General features: G+C 36.3%; 1 protein-coding gene across 2 annotated transcripts in view; it reads left to right on the top strand.

Annotated features, from left to right (window-relative positions):
- Positions 1-19,853, top strand: part of BRMS1L (BRMS1 like transcriptional repressor) — a 39,779-nt gene extending 19,926 nt beyond the window's left edge. Inside the window, exons 5-10 of one of the 2 annotated variants that reach the window (XM_007462596.1) lie at positions 11,547-11,643; positions 12,702-12,785; positions 13,692-13,756; positions 14,828-14,867; positions 16,739-16,865; positions 18,249-19,853. In XM_007462596.1, the coding sequence (XP_007462658.1) occupies positions 11,547-11,643; positions 12,702-12,785; positions 13,692-13,756; positions 14,828-14,867; positions 16,739-16,865; positions 18,249-18,366 (531 nt within the window). In that variant the 3' untranslated portion in view covers positions 18,367-19,853. The remainder of the gene's footprint in view (positions 1-11,546; positions 11,644-12,701; positions 12,786-13,691; positions 13,757-14,827; positions 14,868-16,738; positions 16,866-18,248) is intronic. The other variant, XM_007462597.1, reaches the window with a different exon arrangement.
- The last annotated feature ends 1,022 nt before the right edge of the window (positions 19,854-20,875 follow it).

The raw sequence follows: 20,875 nt of genomic DNA, 5'->3' as shown, positions 1-20,875 counted from the left end.
TTTTTCCTTCCCTTCACTGGCTGCAAAAACTCTTCTCTTTGTTGTTCTTCAGTTTCTCTACTGTGTGTCTCCATAGAGATTATTTTTCTCTCCTGACTTGGATTTGTTGTGCTTTCTAAATCTCAGAATTTGTTCACTGTTAATTCTGGAAATTTCTCAGCTGTTAACTTTTCTGGTATTATCTGTCTTCCATTTTCTTTCCTTCTGTCTTCTGGAACTGTGATTAGTCATCTGTAAGGCCTTATTTGGTTTTTCATATTGCAATAATTAATTCATACTTTTATTCAATAAGTCATTATCTGACATTCTTCAGAGCCTAATTCTGCTGTTTTTTATTTCTGCCAAACCTCACACCTTATTTCATTATTTCATGATTCTGGAGGTTTTATTGGTAAAAATTCTGTGAGCCTTGGACACAGGCTGTAGCTCTTCAGATAGTGTCTGCTTTTATTTCTGCTGAGTTGTTTCAGCCAGGCATCCTGGTATGCCAGCACCGCATGACTGCTTTCTGGCTTTGGATTTTCTGGAAGATGCAGGGTCTATATTTGAATCCCAAAGATGTAGAAATCAGGCCCAAGATGACATATTTTCAGGGAAAACATCTTTCCCCACTTATTGCCTAGGCTGAGACAGATAGATTTCCCTCAGGTGGATTTTTTCAGTCGCCCTTTTCACTAAAGGTGAAAAGGTCCCTTCAGGACCATGCAGGGATCCCAGTTCCCCCCAAGATCTTTCTCTTTTAACCAAATAGCCATGAAAAGTGATTCCTCTCCATTCAATAACCAGCAAATACCCTCAAGGAAACCCCAGCTTTATTTTTATTTATTTATTTATTTATTAAACATCTTCATTGGAGTATAATTTCTTTACAATGGTGTGTTTGTTTCTGCTTTATAACAAAGTGAACCAGTTATATATATACATATGTTTCCATATCTCTTCCCTCTTGCATCTCCCTCCCTCCCACCCTCCCTATCCCACCCCTCTAGGTGGTCACAGAGCACCAAGCTGATCTCCCTGTGCTATGCGGCTGCTTCCCACTAGCGATCTATTTTACATTTGGTAGTGTATATATGTCCATGCCACTCTCTCACTTTGTCACAGCTTACCCTTCCTCCTCCCCATATCCTCAAGTCCATTCTCTAGTAGGTCTGTGTCTTTATTCCCATCTTGCCCCTAGGTTCTTCATGACCTTTTTTTTTTTTTAGATTCCATATATATGTGTTAGCATACGGTATTTGTTTTTCTCTTTCTGACTTACTTTACTCTGTATGATAGACTGTAGGTCCATCCACCCCACTACAAATAACTTAATTTCGTTTCTTTTTATGGCTGAGTAATATTCCATTGTATATATGTGCCACATCTTTTTTTTTTAAATTAATTAACATTTTGGTACATGACTCTTTCTGAATTCTGGTTTCCTCAGGGTATATACCTAGTAGTGGGATTGCTGGGTCATATGGTAGTTCTATTTGTAGTTTTTTAAGGAACCTCCATACTGTTCTCCATAGTGGCTGAACCAATTCACATTCCCACCAGCAGTGCAAGAGTGTTCCCTTTTCTCCACACCCTCTCCAGCATTTATTGTTTCTAGATTTTTTGATGATGGCCATTCTGACTGGTGTGAGATGATATCTCATTGTAGTTTTGATTTGCATTTCTCTAATGATTAATGATGTTGAGCATTCTTTCATGTGTTTGTTGGCAGTCTGTATATCTTCTTTGGAGAAATGTCTATTTAGGTCTTCTGCCCATTTTTGGATTGGGTTGTTTATTTTTTTGTTATTGAGCTGCATGAGCTGCCTGTAAATTTTAGAGATTAATCCTTTGTCAGTTGATTCATTTGCAAATATTTTCTCCCATTCTGAGGGCTGTCTTTTGGTCTTGTTTATGGTTTCCTTTGCTGTGCAAAAGCTTTGAAGTTTCATTAGGTCCCATTTGTTTATTTTTGTTTTTATCTCCATTACTCTAGGAGATGGGTCAAGAAGGATCTTGCTGTGATTTATGTCATAGAGTGTTCTGCCTATGTTTTCCTCTAAGAGTTTGATAGTTTCTGGCCTTACATTTAGGTCTTTAATCCATTTTGAGCTTATTTTTGTGTATGGTGTTAGGGAGTGATCTAATCTCATACTTTTACATGTACCTGTCCAATTTTCCCAGCACCACTTATTGAAGAGGCTGTCCTTTCTCCACTGTATATTCCTGCCACCTTTATCAAAGATAAGGTGACCATATGTGCATGGGTTTATCTCTGGGCTTTCTATCCTATTCCATTGATCTATCTTTCTGTTTTTGTGCCAGTACCATACTGTCTTGATTACTGTAGCTTTGTAGTATAGTCTGAAGTCAGGCAGCCTGATTCCTCCAGCTCCATTTTTTGTTCTCAAGATTGCTTTGGCTATTCGGGGTCTTTTGTGTTTCCATACAAATTGTGAAATTTTTTGTTCTAGTTCTGTGAAAAATGCCAGTGGTAGTTTGATAGGGATTGCATTGAATCTATAGATTGCTTTGGGTAGTAGAGTCCTTTTCACAATGTTGATTCTTCCCATCGAAGAACATGGTATATCTTTCCATCTGTTTGTATCATCTTTAATTTCTTTCATCAGTGTCTTATAATTTTCTGCATACAGGTCTTTTGTCTCCTTAGGTAGGTTTATTCCTAGATATTTTACTCTTTTTGTTGCAGTGGTAAATGGGAGTGTTTTCTTGATTTCTCTTTCAAATTTTTCATCATTAGTGTATAGGAATGCCAGAGGTTTCTATGCATTAATTTTGTATCCTGCTACTTTACCAAATTCATTGATTAGCTCTAGTAGTTTTCTGGTAGCATCTTTAGGATTCTCTATGTATAGTATCATGTCATCTGCAAACAGTGACAGCTTTACTTCTTCTTTTCCGATTTGGATTCCTTTTATTTCTTTTTCTTCTCTGATTGCTGTGGCTAGGATTTCCAAAACTATGTTGAATAAGAGTGGTGAGAGTGGGCAACCTTGTCTTGTTCCTGATCTTAGTGGAAATGGTTTCAGTTTTTCACCATTGAGGACGATGATGGCTGTGAGTTTGTCGTATATGGCCTTTATTATGTTGAGGTAGGTTCCCTCTGTGCCCATTTTCTGGAGAGTTTTTATCATAAATGGGTGTTGAATTTTGTCAAAAGCTTTTTCTGCATCTATTGAGATGATCATATGGCTTTTCTTCCTCAATTTGTTAATATGATGTATCACATTGATGATTTGCGTATATTGAAGAATCCTTGCATCCCTCGGATAAATCCCACTTGATCATGGTGTATGATCCTTTTAATGTGTTGTTGGATTCTGTTTGCTAGTATTTTGTTGAGGATTTTTGCATCTATGTTCATCAGTGATATTGGCCTGTAGTTTTGTTTCTTTGTGACATCCTTGTCTGGTTTTGGTATCAGGGTGATGGTGGCTTCGTAGAATGAGTTTGGGAGTGTTCCTCCCTCTGCTGTATTTTGGAAAACCCCAGCTTTAGTATCAGGTTAGCATGCTGGTTTCTAGCTCCTTGTTTATATTTGGTCCCTGGGGGTAATCTCTTACTTTCTTAAGGGATTAGCTATACCTTTAAAAAAGGGTTTTGTGGTATTTTATCTAGAATGTCTGTCTAGGTGTGGTGGAAGTTTTGTTTTGTTTTTTGTGGATATCTAGTCTACTATATTGCCATAAATAAAAGTCAATAAGATATCTTCAAGTAATGTTTTTTAATTAGACAATTATATTGATATTCTTTCTCTTCCATCATTTTTCAGCTTTGACAGTCCTCCCTCCTCCATAGAGATGCTAAATATTTACCTAAATTTCTTGTGGTTTAGTTATGGCTTGCTGTTTTGTATGTTTAATACATAATTAATATTATAATTACTCTGTTTAATTATATAATTAATCTGAAAATACTCACTAGTAGTTCACGGGCATTTTAGATAGGAAATAAAGGGTGAATGGGAACTTACATTTAGAGTGTTATGTGTTTTATATTCATTCTCTCATTTTAATACTTACAACAACTTTATAGCATAGGAATTATCTTGACTTTTATGAATGGGTTAACTAAGGCTCAGAGAGGTTAAATAGTTTGCTTGGGGGTCACACAATTAATAAGCAGCAGACCAGGATTGAAATCCTTTGATCTTTCTAGTCATTCATGCAGTTTACCATTAAATCTGAACTTGTTGTTCAGGGCTTTGTATCTGCTTGTTCCTTAGTTCTACATTTGACTCATATAGAAATAACCTGAGAGGCAAGGGAAGTGGGAAGAAGGAAGACACACTGACAGTTGTCAGAATAAAAGTTTGATTAACAGCAGATAGAAAGGAGGGGCCGGGACCAGAGACTAGACAGGTTCACACAGGTATGCACATAGAGAGTGTGCCAAAAACCACAGAGACAATCAGGCAGCAGATGGTTTTGTCAAATTAAGGGAGAAAATCACATTTATAGAATACTACAGTGTGCCAGGCACTAAGATGGGTGGACATGCTTTATTTAGGTTATCTCATTTAAGCCTCCCCACAGAGCTGCAAATGAGTTTTCAGATGTGACAGCAGGTGGTAGCAAGGTCTCAGCCAGGCCCTTAGGGTTCAGGGTTAGGATTTCAGTTCTTGAGAAGATTGGTGAGAGCTCTTCAGAGCTCTGATTTTTTGGTTGTCTATTCATTTAATTATTTTTTGTTTTCTGATTGTAACATTAATAACTGTCTATTGAGAAAACTTGAGAAGTAAGTCTAAAGAAGACAATAGAAGCAACCATAATCTACCAAGCATAAGTAATTACTGTTAATAAGTATGTGTGTTTGTATAATTGTTTTTCACATAGCTGATATGACTCTATGTATACTATTTTGTATCCTAACTTTTTTATAAGCAGCATTTCATGAGCATTTCCTTATGGCTCTAAATACTTTTTTTGGGAGGGTCATTTTGTGTTTTATGTTTTATTTTGAAAAATTAAAAATTTTTCTTCTAGTTTTATTGAGATATAATTGACATAGCACTGTGTAAGTTTAAAGTGTACAGCATAATGATTTAATTTACATACATTGTGAAATGATCATCATAATAAGTTTAATGGGCATTCATCATCTCATATAGATACAAAATTAAAGAAAGAGAAAAAAATATTTTTCCTCGAGATGAGAACTCTTAGGATTTGCTCTCTTAACAGCTTTCATATATAACATACAGCAGTGTTCGTTATATTAATCATGTTGTATATCACATCCCTAGTACTTGTTTATCTTATAACTGGAAGTTTGTACCTTTTGATTGTCTTCATCCAATTGCCCCTCCCTAAATACCCTTTTAAAAATCAGTTTTTACTGGGTAATGTGTGTACATATTTCTGAAGGCACAGGCTTGTGATGAAAAACAGCAGCCCCTCTCCCATCTCCATATTTTACATCCCAGCAGCAATTGTCTATCAGAATCTTTTATCTACTGCTTCTGGAGTTTACCCTCATATTTCTAAATAATATCAGTTTTAGATATTACCTTTCAGTTTCCTATTATGAAAGCTGAGGATTCCATAATAGTTCCCCTCATCTCATTCTTCTAGTATTGTTGTGTCACAATTTTTGTGCTTATTGTAAATATTGTTTACTGATCCAAGAGTTCTACTTTGCTTAAACTTCCCTTTTTTGTACAACTATTTTTTTAACCTTGAGATGAATTGCTTCATTTATTGTTTGTTAGTTTTCTCTTATTTACCAGTTCTTCCCAGAGACTCCAGCAGATTTATGAAAACCCCCAATGCCATTTTCCACGTGATCAAATGCATCAGGTAATCCATGAGACCCATTTCCTTCTGGAGTCCTCCCTCCTGGGCTCAACTTCTTCACACCTGGACCCCTTGTTCACCTGTTCCTTCCTGCTACATCCTTCAGATGCTTTCTAGGCCAGCTGCATCTCTGTCTTCAGGGGTATCTCTTCACCATCACCCTGGAAATTCCCTTTACATCTTTCCTGCTAGATCTTGTTTTCTTTTTTCAGTTTCATAGAGTAGCTTCTTGGGAAAAAGTGTACAGAAGTTAGTTGTTTGAGACCTCTTGTATTGGTTATCTATTGCTTTGTAATAAATTACTCCAAAATTTAGTCGCTTAAAACAATAATCAACATTTATTATTTCGCAGTCTCTGTTGTCAGGAATTTGGGAGCAACTTAGCTGGGTGGTTCCGACTCAGGGAATCACATGAAGTTGCAGTGAAGAGGTCAGCCAGGGAAGCAGTTGTCTGAAGGCTTGAGGGGGGGCTTGAGGATCTGCTTCCCAAGTGACTGACTTCCAAGGCTGGCAAGCTGTTGCTGGTTGTTGGTTGGAAGCCTTAGTCCCATGGGCCTCTCCACAGGCTCACTGAGGGCCCCCATGACCTGGTGACTGGCTTCTCCTAGAGTGAACGGGTCATGAGAGCAAGACAGAAGTGACAGGGTTTTTAATAACTTAGATTTCTGCCACATTCTGTTCATTAGAAATGAGTCACTAAGTCCTACCCACATTCAAGGGGAGAGGAATTAGACTCTACCTTTTGAAGGGAGGCATGTCAAACATTTATTGGACATGTTTTAAGACCCCTACATCTTTCATGTCAAAAAACATCTTAACTCACAATTCAGAGTATGGAATTCTAGATGGTAAGTAATCATGTTTCCTCAGAATTTTGAAGGCATTTTTCCATTGTCTTCCATAGCTCCCAGTATTGCTTATGAGAAGCCTCTTATTTTGATTCCTGATCCTTTGTACGTGACCTGTTTTCTTCCTGAATACCTATTTTTCTTTATCCTTGGTGCTGTGGAACAGCAAGATGATGTGCCTTGGTGTGTGTCTCTTTTCATTCATTATGAATACTCAAAGGAACCTTTAAATCAGGAAACTCATATCTTTAGTTCTGGGTATTTCCTTATATTGTTCTCCATTATTTTCTGTTTTCTCTTTTTGAAACTCTTATTGGTTGGCTGCTGGACCTCCAAGATTGATCTTTGAATTTTCTTATATTTCATATAATTATTACATATTATATAGATCTTATATATTTTTATTGTACCTCCCTCCACCCCTCTTCCTTCATTTTTTAAACATTTATTTATTTTTGGCTGCATTGGATCTTCATTGCTGTGCGCGGGCTTTCTCTAGTTGCGGCGAGCGGGGGCTACTCTTCGTTGCAGCACGTGGGCTGCTCATTGCAGTGGCTTATCTTGTTGCAGAGCACGGGCTTTAGGTGCGTGGGCTTCAGTGGTTGTGGCACATGAGCTCAGTTGTGGCACATGGGCTTAGTTGCTTCACGGCATGTGGGATCTTCCCAGACCAGGGCTTGAACCCGTGTCCCCTGCATTGGCAGGCGGATTCCTAACCACTGCGCCACCAGGGAAGTCCCTACCCCTCCCTCCCTTCATTCTTATTTTATTCTTTTTTAGAGCATATTCAATTGTCTCATCCACTCGTTTTACAAAATATTTTATTTTGTTATGTATTTAATTTCCAAGAGCACTTATGCCCTCTGATTACTCATTTTTTAATATTTTTTCTAACTCCTGTTCTTTCCTGATGGGTGTAATTGCTTTCTTCTGTGGGTATTAAATGTAGTTGTTTTGAAATTTTTTTCTGTGTCTTGACTTGTGTCTGTTTCTTTATACTTCTTTTTTGTTTGTTTGTCTCTATGTCTTTCATTTCGATGCTTTTCACAAATAACTAGTCACCTTTGGCCATCATTCATATTTAAGAGTGAGTCAATACAATCTGCCTATGTGCATAGCTTGTCAGCTGCTGAGCTGTGGAAGTTTTCTTCTCACTGGTGAGCCTACCATGATGAAGAGGGCTTTCTATCTCTGGGGCTTTTCATGTATTTTCCCCCATCCAGACCCTCCTTCATTTCTTTCTAGATTTGGAAGTGTAACTCAGACTTTTCAGAATATTCCCCCTTCTCTCATATTCTTTCTTTATGAAGTGCACGCATGTGTGTAGTGTATATAATGCAGGTCTTGGGGTTCTGTCTCAGTTTAGTCACCACGTTCAGAGATTATGGCATGACATTGTGCCCCTTCCTTTGTCTGATAACTACAAGTGTGGTTTGTTGATTTATTTTGTACATATTTTTGTTTATTTCATTATGTCTTAGTGGAAGAGAGAGTTTATGATCTGGGTTCATTTGTAATCTTACTCTAGCAGTTTCTCCCTACTTTTTGAATTCTGAATTTTTGGTGTCTGCAGAGTAGTAGTATGGATGTCCAATAATTTATGTAGCCAATACTCTATTATTGGATTTTACTTTGTTCCTAGTTTTTGGCATTACGAGTATTGCTGTTGTGAGCCTCCTTTTCCGTACAGCATTGGTCGAGGTTGTTATTTCCTTAGGATGGAATCTTCAGTGTAATTACTAGATCAAAGGATACAATCAGTAAAGTCCTCAATACTTGTTTGTAAATTACTTTCCAAATTGTTGAGTTGGTTTATATTCTCAATATTGGTTGGCATTGTTTATTATACTTGAAAAGAATGAAACAACTTTGTCAAGTGAAAAATAATATCACATAATGCACATTTCAGTTTGCAGTTGTGTTTTCTGTCTCTTTTTTGGCCGATTTTGGCAGTGAGTATGGATAGTATTTAGATTTTTCTTACTGATTTATCCATGCTTGTTTAATTCCATCTTATGGTTATTAGGCCTTTGTCATGTTGTAAATATTTTTTTATTGCCTTCCTCTTACTTTTGTTTGCTTTTTAATGTGTTTTTAATTTCTGTGTGCATAGTTTTAAAAAAATAACTTGTCCTTCTAATTTTTGTGCTTTGAAAGACTTCTTTCACCCCATCATCAAATAGAGTCACTATCTTTCCTTTAGTTCTTTGAAGTTGATTTTCTTTCTTTCCTTTTTGGCTGCGTCAGATCTTAGTTGCGGCACATGGGATCTTCATTGAGGCATGCAGGATCTTTTGCTGTGCTGCGCGGGCTCTTCGTTGCAGTGTACGGGCTTCTCTCTCGTTGTGGCGGCAGGGTCTTCTCTCTCTAGTTGTGGTACGTGGGTTCCAGAGTGCGTGGGCTCTGTAGTTTGTGGCATGTGGGCTCTCTCGTCGAGGCACGGGAGCTCAGTTGTTGTGGCCCGTGGGCTTAGTTGCCCCATGACATGTGGGATCTTAGTTCCCTGACCAGGGATTGAACCCGCGTCCCCTGCATTAGAAGACGGATTCTTTACCCTTGGGCTACCAGGGAAGTCCCTTTCCTTTAGTTCTTTTGGATTTCATTTCGTAAATTTAACTCTTTAGTCCATTAATTTTTTTGTATAACATGAGGCAAAGAACCTGAGTTTTTCTCTATATAGTTAAACTTATTTTTTGTTGTCATTTATTGTCATCAGGTTTCCAAATGCTTTGAAAAGTCACCTTTTTCATAAAATTTCCTGTAACCAATGCATCTATTTCTTGGCTTTTAAATTCTTTTCTGCTTATCTTTTCATTCCAGTGCATCCCACTTTAAAAAAAAAATGATTGTAGCTTTTTAATATGGTTTGCTCTCTGGTAATGCTAGTCTTTGAAAATCTCCGAGGACTCCATTCCAGGTTGGGAACTGTGAGGTGCCTAAGTCAGGGAACTGCCGAAAGGGAGTTGGTTCTGAACCCAGGCCAGGGGGAGACGAGTACAAACACGGAACCTTGAAGCCACTTTCCTGGGGCTCCCTGGCATTGCCCTGATGAGAAGGAGCATAGGTGTCAGCCTGCGAAAGGGCTCAGTGAGCAGGTTCACTAAGTATAGGTATGGAGATTGGAGGGTTGTGGGATTTTGAAGCCAAACATGTAATTATAATTAGTAATACTTTAAAAAAGCTAAGTTACCTATTGACTATAGAGGCCTCTACAGGTACCAAAGCAAGGGAGTTTGGATGCCTCTTCCTTTTCTAGGTGTCTTTTAGCTGCTTCATTATGACTTTCCTTCTCAGGGAAAGTTGTTGAGGGGTTGGGGATAAGGGAGAGATCAAAGAAATAACAGTGAGGATAGATTCAAGATACTTCTATTTGTATACTTTAAAATATACCTATTATATTTTTAGAGATAGTTTCAAAGCTTCAAACATTTTAGTCCCACTGTGGCTTTTTTTTTTTAAATTGTAAAGAATGATTGGTAGATTTATTTTAGAATTTCTGCTTGGCCTAGGGTAAATTTATCAATGGAAAGCAAAGAGAATGCAGCAGTTAAACTTCCATATTCTTTTTTTTTAATGTTAATTTTTATTTTTACTTAAAAGTTTTTTTTTAATTGAAATATTCTTAAAAGCAAAAGCTTTATCACTCCTGCTTAGCATTCAGAGTCATCTTTGGTTGGAGAATCTGGCTCTATTTATAGCGGTCACACGATCTTGACTGTGGCCACAGCCTGCTCTCCCTTTTTCTCTGCTACATAACATTTCCCAATTCTTTTAATACAATGTAGATAAGGCTAGAATATCTGTTAGACTTTACCAAAGGCAGAGGGGTAAGTAAAAGGAAGGAAGCATAGAGAGTAGCATGTAATGAGGTAATTTTTCATATGAGATCTAATTTTAGTCTTCAGCTTTGCTTTCTCTCTAGCTCCTAGATTGCTTCAACCTGACAAAAGCCATCTTTTCTCTACCACTCAGGAGAACCTTCAAGCATCTGTAGACTCTAAATTTCAAACCCAAAGAGAGGACTTCATAACTGACACTGGGAATGCTGAAAATGAGCATGGCCAGTGCCATCCACAAGAAATCATAACTAACTGCATTCCAGTGGCCTCTATGAGACAGTCATATCTAGCTATACATCTGGCCCAACAGGCTAATATCCTTACTAGAGATAAGGGTGCGGTGGGTGGGTGGGAATCTGTCATAGCTTTTTATATAATAAATCTGTATATTATACTGATGTGCATTCTATGGCTTTTAAAATAAGGGATACAGTGGGCTAGAACTAGTAGACCTGGATTCTAGTCTGATTTACTAGTGAACAGTCTTGTCTCTTAGCAAGTGACTCAATCTTTCTGTAGTTTTGTTGAAAGATTTGGATATAATTATTCTGTAATTTTAGGGTTTTGACTATAATTGAATTGTTTAAAATAATTGTAAAGTTTAGATTTGAATTTTTCTCCTGGTGATATATTAGTCTATTTTAATATGATTCTGCGATATTAACGAGGAATTGTTCTGATGAGAAAAAGTGATCCATTTTATAATGATATACTTTATAGGACAAGGTCTCCATTGTGGTACAGGTGGGACCTGCTTATATTTAAAAGGGGCCATGGGAGCTTACTATGAGTTTTTTTGTAAAGTAAATATTTGCCTCTTTATTTATCACATATAAATTTAGATGTTCTTAAACAATTTAATTGTATATAGTTCTCCCTATATTTAGATTCTATATTTTCTAGTGTTTATTCATATATTTGACATTTTATCATTAAAATTTTTAAGTTGAAATTAAACAAAAGCGCCATATGTTAAAATACTTTAAGAGTGAGTTATTTGGTACTTCTAGTTAAGATAGACCGATTTGTTCTTTCTACTTATGTGTGATCTGCTTTTTTTTCAGAGTGAAAAGCTTTTGTTATATGATACAGTGCAGAGTGAACTAGAAGAGAAGATAAGAAGGCTTGAAGAGGACAGGCATAGCATTGATATTACCTCAGGTGAGGGGAATGCTGTGACTGTCATGTTTAAGTGACACTAAACCTTTGGTTTACTGAGGTGTCTCGCTGTATGTAGTCTCCTTTACATATGTTATGTAAATGAAGTGTCCTAATGAGAGAGGAAAGGGCAAGACTGCTAAAGAATTTGATATGATTGTGATCGTTGCTTTGATTTGGACTCACACTTCAGAAAGACGTAGAAAATGGAGCACATGAAAGGGAACAAAACAGAAGTGAGACAGGAACTATAGGCATAAGATAGTATACTACAGGAATAGTAAGAATATTATTATAACATAAGAATAGTATTGGAAGACAGCTGTAGTATATGTTCTTTCCTCTAAGCCTTGAAAGATTGTCATGTGGAAGAAGGAATAAAACCCTTTTCTCTTTGGTCCCACACAAACTAGGACAAATGGGTGGACTTTCCAGGGAGGCAGATTTTTGTCTCAGGAAAAGGAAATACTACTAATTAGATCAGTCCAAAGTGAAATGGCTTTTTCAGAGGTACTATGGAAAAGCTTTCTACACTGGATGGAAGATTTACTGGGTTATCCTATTGTTCTTGCATATGTATTATTTTACTTGTTATAAATTCTATTTCTCTGATATGGAGTAGACAGAGTGGACAAGCTGAGCTCTAATGCTGCATTACTTGTAGTCGGGTGACCATGGGTGACAGTTACTTTAGCTTTTCTAAATCAGTCTCCTCCTATAATTGAAGTAATGAGACTATTACCTCTGCCTCAGAGGTAGCTTTGAGGATTAGTTGAGACCATTCATGCGATGTATATTTAACAAAGTGCCTGACATATGTTTATCAGTTATTAGTCACTAAGTGCCAAGTTGAATTTTGCTCTAGTAAAAGCAGAGGAAAATTCAAAATATATAACTGCTCATGAAATTATATATAGTCATATATATGTATAGTATACACATATATACAGTATATAAACATAGACACCAATGAAATTTTGCTACTATGAAATTATATAGTCTTTTTTTCCTCCTTTGATCTCTAGAAATCAGCTAATACTTAATTTTTATTTACTTGCCAGAGCTGTGGAACGATGAGCTTCAGTCGAGAAAAAAGAGGAAGGACCCTTTCAGTCCTGACAAAAAGAAGCCAGTTGTGGTTTCAGATATCCTTTTTCAAATTTTCTGGGGGTTTTTGTTTTGTTTTGTTTTAATGTACATTTTTGCATTGTGCATATCTTTGTAACTTGTTAGTATACATTGTCTTTATTTGCATGATTCTGTAATAAGCAAAAGATGATTTATAAAACCGATTGAAGGCAGAAGGGTATAGTTTAGATTAAGAGGAGTAGGGAAGGAGTAGAAATTTAGTCACGATCCCAACTTTGAAATTAACATGGCTTTGTAGGTAACAAGGGCTTTGATGTGAAGCAGCTGTGTAGTATGTAGCATGATTGCTTAATTCTCATGTGTACCTTTTTTTTTTTTTTTTTTGTGGTACGCGGGCCTCTCACTGTTGCGGCCTCTTCCATTGCGGAGCACAGGCTCTGGACGTGCAGGCTCAGCGGCCATGGCTCACGGGCCCAGCCGCTCCACGGCATGTGGGATCTTTCCAGACCGGGGCACGAACCTGCGTCCCCTGCATCGGCAGGTGGACTCTCAACCACTGTGCCACCAGGGAAGCCCTCATGTGTACTTTTTAACATTTTTAATGTCTCTGAAAGTGGAGTGTCTTTAAATTAAATTAGTATGTGCATTCAGTCTTGGCATTCCCTTTGGTACCCTCCCCTCGCTCCTGCCTTTTTCCCCCCACCTCAAACCAGTGATTAGGTTGGTGGTGTATCTTGCTATCCTTGATACCATAGGACTAAGGGAATATGGTTATAACATCTGAAGTACTGGAACATATTTATCCTGGTACTGAGTTTTTTGAAGAATAATTTGAAGTCAGAATTCAGCATGCTGAAGGTTTTTGTCCAGAGGTCTTTGTTCCATTCTCTGAAAAACAGAAGTTTGGAAGTATAATTCAAAATGTGAAATTCTTACAGCTAAATTGACCTTGACTTTTCAACGTCCGTATATAGTTTATATGCTACAAGATCTTGATATTCTTGAAGACTGGACAACAATAAGGAAGGTATGATTAAAGAGCAATGGAATCCAAGTATATTTTTTATAGTCTACTTTTTAAGAGTCTATGATTTTTCACTAATACATCAAAATATTATTGTAAATATGCTTTACTTTGCAACAGTCTCTCTAAGACAGTTAATACTAATACAGATAATAGTGGATTGCAAGAGTTTTTTAAATAAATTTATTTATTTATTTGTTTGTTTATATTTATTTTTGGCTGCGTTAGGTGCTCGTTGCTGCACGTGGGCTTTCCCTAGTTATGGCGAGCAGGGGGCTACTCTTTGTTGCGGTGCACAAGCTTCTCACTGCATTGGCTTCTCTTGTTGCGGAGCATGGGCTCTAGGCGCACGGGCTTCAGTAGTTGTGGCATGCAGGCTCAGTAGTTGTGGTGCACGGGCTTAGTTGCTCCGTGGCATGTGGGATCTTCCCGGACCAGGGCTCAAACCTGTGTCCCCTGCATTGGCAGGAGGATTCTTAACCACTGAGCCACCAGGGAAGTCCCTGCAAGAGTATTTTAAGAGATGCATGTCAGCTGTTTGACTGTATTTTCCCGTGATAATGTAATTAATAATTCATGCAAAAGTGCAGAAAAGCGTTTATTTAGGTTACCCCAAAATAATAATAAATTACCATTCTGTGCCTAGTTCTTAGCCTGATAATGGCTCATGGAGTACACTCAATAAATATTTGTTGAATGAACGAAAGTGAATATTTGAACCCTTATCATATGTCTTGCATCCTGTCTTTAAACATTCAAGCATTATAGGATTTTCTGTGCTTGTTTGAAAGTGGAGACTTGTTTTCTTATTAAATTTTTCTATTTTCAGAAGCTTCTTAGTTGAGAATTTGAGATTATTTCGGATATTGATAACACCTTTAGGAGAAATTGTTATTCTTTTTATATATTCCTATGATCTTAGATACTACCAATTTATTGAAGCAGCTAAAGATTGTATTTCACTGTTTGTTATTGAGCTTATCGGTAGTGTTGTATATATTAAATAGAAACTAAAATATACTTTGCCTATGAACTCAGACATCTTTCTTCTTCTTTTTTTTTTTTTTAATTAAGGCAATGGCTACACTGGGTCCACACAGAGTGAAAACAGAACGTAAGTCATTTAGTCTGAGTTCAGAAATCTTCGCTATGGAGACTTTTTAAGTCAGTCCCCTATCACTGGTTTCATTTCATCAGTGAACACTATCCCCAGAATTATGAGGAATTCTTCTGGAGTCTTTGTCTCACGTAAAAGTTTCAAGATTTCTGAATGGAATGTATTTCTTCTTTTAGTGTTTCAACTACATTTCAATTGCTGATAATGGATCAGTAATTTTAAAAGTATGTACTTAGTGTTTTTTATGGGTTCAGTAATTCTGTAGGGGAGGTTTTAGGAGTCCGTGGATGGCCTTCAGGGAGCCTGTGAATCCTCTGGAATTGTGGGCAAAATTTCTTCTGTGCTTGTGTTTTCTAGGCGAGAGATTAGAGTGCTGGCAGTGGGATTCATCAAGAAAATTTACACACCACTAAGATTTACACATTCTGATATGCCTTAGTAAAATTTATATCAAATTATACTTTCACAGTTTTTTGGAAGGTCTGAAATCACTGCCAAAGTAATGATGGGCATTATTGTCTAGGGTAACTTTCTCTGTTTCTGCCTACTTTCACTGTATGAGGTTTCCTAATCCTAAGAGCAATTGAAGCAAGAATTTTAAATAAAACATGTTTTAAATACGAAGAGACGTATCCCAACAGATAATCTATAAGAGATCAATTTCTATTTTATATTTAACCCAAGGATTCTTTTAAACGTTATATGATGTCAGGAAATTGTTAGCAATATTGTACTAAACTGCTTCCCTTGGGAATTAGGTGGAAGGGTAACTACCTATATTCTGAACATTTTTGAGTCATGGATTCCTTTAAGAGTCTCACTACACTGTTGAGTGGGTCTCCTCCCCGACCCCTGTTATGTTATCTTTAGCATGTGTACTATTTGTTTTCTTCATGGCACTTAACACAATTTGTAATTTTTTATTGATTGTTTACATGTTTACCTGTCTCCTGAGAGAATCGTAAGCTCCACAAAGATCAGAAACATCTCTCTTTTAGTCGCAGTGCTCAGAAAACATTTGTTGAACGAATGAATGAGTGAATACTTATTGAACACCTTCTATATAGGAGGCACTATTTGAGGTTCTGGGAATACAATGGTGCAACAGATGGACCTCCTAGAACTTCCTTGGGGGGAAGCAGAATAATAATGTATATGTAAATAGATAACTAACAGATACTGACAAATTGTAATAATTGCTATGAAGGAAATATAAAGCTGTGATGAAGATTAACTGAGGAGTGGGTAGAGTGGTTGGGGAAGACCTTTCTGAGGTGGTGACATTTGAATGATGCAGAGGTGTGTATTTCATGGTATGCTTTTGACAGTGTGTTTCTATAAAGAACATTCTTTTTCTCTGCATGAGTTTATCTGGCAAATCTCAAACCATTTCTAGGATTTCAAAATGGAAGTTCTACTTCAGGACATTTCCTTTTTAGAATCAAAGTCCTGGGGAACTCTTGGAATATATATTAAACTTTGCTTTTTTGGAAGTGTCAGCTGCAGGGGAGAAAATATGAAAAATGTAATTTTCAGTAGAAATACGACAATTCAGATTTTAAATCTCACTTAAAGTTGGCACTAGTAATTGATAATATATCTGCTTCTCCTTCTTACACTTGTCTAGTTAATTGATTTATTATATATTGTTTAGCTTTATTAAATAGCTATATTAAAAACTGAATGAATTATATAAAAATGTAAGAAATGAGATTCTCTTGTTTTTATTAGATTTAGGTTTGTTAGCTAAGAAATATTTTTAGTGTTTTTTCACATATATGCATGGGTTGGTGTTAATACTTAGTGTTCTGCACTTTTCTTCTGACAATGTCTTATTAGTATAACAGTTTTTGAACTGATCCCTTTAGCACCTGTGAAACTGGAAAAACACCTGCACAGTGCTAGATCCGAAGAGGGAAGATTGTATTATGATGGTGAATGGTATATACGTGGACAGACAATATGTATTGACAAGAAAGATGAATGTCCTACAAGGTAAAAAGCCTTTATCATTTCAGTGCTACTCAGTATTAGAGTTTACCACATTGTTGTCAGTAAATATTTGCTGCTTCCATAGTGCATTCATAATACATTATTAATTCCCTATGGATTCTTTTTTTCTCTTGACATATGATTTGATTAGCATGTTTACACACCAGTATTAATTTTATACACCAGAGTTACATATTAAGTTCATGGACACAAGCATTAACACAAATGGAAATGTTGGAATTATTTAGCCAGGTAAGAAATCCCATTTATTAATTCTTATAATAGATGACTTGCTATGATCCTAATATTATGACCTTTAAACCAGACTGTTATGAATTTGACAGTATGCTGCCACAGTGTGGCTCTATTAATCCTTAAATTTTTGGGGTATATTACAGTATTTTAGATTAAAAATTTGCTTCAATTAGAATGGGAAAGGAATTGAAAATTAACAAAAACTTAGAGTAGTGGGAATTAAAGTATAACTTGAAAACTGAAAAATTGCCTTTTAAAAAGCTCAATCTGTTTAGGCTTAAATAAAGTTTATATAATTATTTATAGAGCCTTATAAGTTTTATCTGGTGTGGCCTTTGGAAAATATTATTGCCCATTGCTGCTTTAATTCCTTTAGTAGTTTAGGGTTTAATTCTCAGAGTAGTAACCTTCTACAGTAAGAAACTATCTTTTTCTAGGCATCAGTAGTAAATAAAGTGTTTGCTTTTAGTATAGAATACTCATTTCAGGATCAGTGTGTATAGTAACTTTTCTCATAGAAGCTCATTGAGCTAATTAATTGCTAGGTTATACATGATACCCACGGATTCTTTGCTTTATCTTATTGCTTTTGAGACATTTAACTACTACTACTTAGCATAAATGTGGTTAAAAAGGAGATGAAATAGCATAAAAGAGGATTAAACACATATATTTTTAGAAAGATTTCTATGTAAAGATTAGTAGTGTTAAAAAAAATCTGTACAAGTACCACAGATGCTTGACACTGGAAATTAAGTTTGGCATTTGAAAAATTTCCTACTGCCAAGGCTGATATGAGTTGGAGGTGTAATACTACATAAGGAGTGGTGTTAGCTCCACTTTTTCTTCTTTTGGAGGTGGGGTGGGAATGGAGTTAGGGACAGTGTGCTTTTAATAGTTCTAGTAGTAAGTTTTACCAACTCTATTAAGAAAAGAAAGGAGATTATCTATTAAGTGTTGCTTAATGTGATATTTTTGACGGCATGCCCTGCTGATAGCATTCCGGTAAATGACAATTACATACCTGAATCTACTGTTATAGTCCAGCTATTTTGGTTTTATAGTTTGTGCTCTAAAATGAGTGGAGAAGGCATATTGTAATTCATTCATTCGTATTTTTTTTCTTTTTAGTGCTATAATTACAACAATTAACCATGATGAAGTTTGGTTTAAGAGGCCTGATGGAAGCAAATCTAAGCTTTACATTTCACAGCTACAGAAAGGAAAATATTCAATTAAACATTCATAATCATGATTTAAGTGTTATCTAAATCTACGTTATTAGTGTTACCAAGTATGATGTGCCATGGGAATAAAAAAATATATTCAGTAACTTAATATTCTCATCGAATCATGAGAGACTGTGCATTTGTAGGTAGTACTCTAAATAGACCTCATGTTGATATGTTATTGAAAGAGACAGTGATAAAAGTTTAATCATGATCATTACATTTATTTGCCTTTTTGGCCCAGTGACCAATAGGTATATATATGGTAGGGGTTTCTTACTAAACTTTTTTCTTTGGTTTTTATGTAAATCTGTCTTACCTTTAGTGAACTATGTTAGCAATGGCTACATTTATCACAGTTTTCTTGATTTTCAGTGTCTTTGTCACTGATCATATATTTGTAAATAAGCCCTATAAAATGTTTCCTATAAATGGTTTGTAATAGTACATTTGTGTTAAATCAGAATTGAAATTTAAACATATATACGTGAGTATGTATAGATGGCATCATCAGCTTATTTAGAACTGATGGCCTTACGTTGCAATCTTGTTTTACCCGAAATTCAAGCTATTGGGTTTGAAAGCTAAAAGGAGCACTTTTGTAGACTAGCAGCTTTCCTTCTTTTCCTTGATTGTATGGAGGTGACCTATTTTTTACAAATTATACTTCATGTTGATTAGAAAAATTAGTGTCAAGTAATAACATGCTTCTACCTTTATTTCTTGTGAACCTTTAGAGGGCAGGTATATATGCCTGGTATTTATGATGCAGTATGTAAGTGGTGGACAGTAACTGACAGTATTGTGGTGCTTGCTGTACATGTCTGATCTTTTGAAACAGATTTTTAGTAAGCATTTTCCAGAGGTAAAACTAGGTTTGTATCCTAATTTTATTCCTAGGGCAAAATAGACAGGGATGATCTCCTTGAATCTATTCCCAAATTAATATTTTTATCTTTGGTGTTTCTACACTTTAAGGCCACTTGGTGCAATTTAGAAAGTATTGGCCTCTCTTCCCCTAGTCACATTCAAAATTAACTTCTAAAACCTCAGGAACAGTACAGGGAATTGAAACCCTCAATATGGCAGCACAATTGGCTGTAGTATATATTAGGGTACAACCAAATCAGGTATTCCTGGTGGTCTTGTGCACTTTAATTTCTGTTATATTGAGACTTAAGAGGATGAGGAAGAGATCTACTTATTAACACTTAGGGCAGGAATATCTGCATTTTTCCATTTGTTTTCTCGCTATTTTACCTCTGCAAACATCTTCCTGTACAGATCACTACTTCAGAGTTGCCAAATGTTAAAATGTTTGACTTCTGAAATTCATTATCAGCAGTTATGTACGTTGTTCTGTTTCTAATTAACCTTAGCAAATGTACATAATGTCATAATCTGATAGTATTTGACAGTACTTATGTATACAGTGTTTCATAAGCATTTTTAATAATATTTGGATTTTTAAATTTAGTATATAATAAAAAGATGTGTTTGCGTGTCATTCGTAGTGTCTTGAATGACTTGTGCACTTTTATTATTTATAACCTGTCTACTTCTAAGAAGGATTTAAGGCAACTTACATTAATAGATATGGAGTGTTGGAGTGTTGAACAAATGTTTCTGCGTCCCTAAACCACAATTCAACCTCTTTTGGGGTATATTTAGATATTTAAGGCAGCTAAGTTATATTTAATTTAAATATATGTTCTACTTTAATAAAAATGTACTGTGTAAGTTCTGAAATTTTAAGTAGAAAGTCTTTATTTTAAAAACTGACTATGATTTAGTAGATTTACTTTCAGAACTTCAATGTTTATATCATATGTAACTTTTCCATAGTATTGATACTGATTCAGGTAAGTGTATGCTTGTCTATGATTGAAATACTATAAAATATATTTCGTTGTTGGCAGTTTGCCATTTGACTTCTGGTCAAAAACGGTCTAGTTTGGGGGAACTGTTAGAATCTGCAAAATGTGATCTAGCAGGTGCTGGTACTTTGTTTACGATCAGACTCTGTCTTAGTATCAATATATGGACCTTAACTGTCACAGCTTCCAGGATTTCATCTTTGGTCTATCCCTTCTCGACATTTCCCATTAAAAGAATCGAATCATCAGTAATCCAATTCATCACTAATAATTATTAGCAAACACTAATGTACATTCCTCATTCTGTCCCTTCTTCTCACTGGACACTGAGTACTTTTCATTGCAAACTTCTTCACGTAAAAGTTGTTTTGAGGGGCTTCCCTGGTGGCGCAGTGGTTGAGAGTCCGCCTGCCGATGCAGGGACACGGGTTTGTGCCCCGGTCCGGGAAGATCCCACATGCCGCGGAGTGGCTGGGCCCGTGAGCCATGGCCGCTGAGCCTGCGTGTCCGGAGCCTGTGCTCCGCAACGGGAGAGGCCACAGCAGTGAGAGGCCTGCGTACCGCAAAAAAAAAAAAAAAGTTGTTTTGATATGTGTGTTGTTACTCAGAACTCAAACACCACTGACAGAACCATGTACAATCTTAAATACTT

This window comes from Lipotes vexillifer, unplaced genomic scaffold, assembly GCF_000442215.2.
Source record: "Lipotes vexillifer unplaced genomic scaffold, Lipotes_vexillifer_v1.1 scaffold1112, whole genome shotgun sequence".
In the NCBI taxonomy this organism is placed as follows: Eukaryota; Metazoa; Chordata; class Mammalia; order Artiodactyla; family Lipotidae; genus Lipotes; species Lipotes vexillifer.
This window is presented reverse-complemented; position numbering and strand designations above follow the sequence as displayed.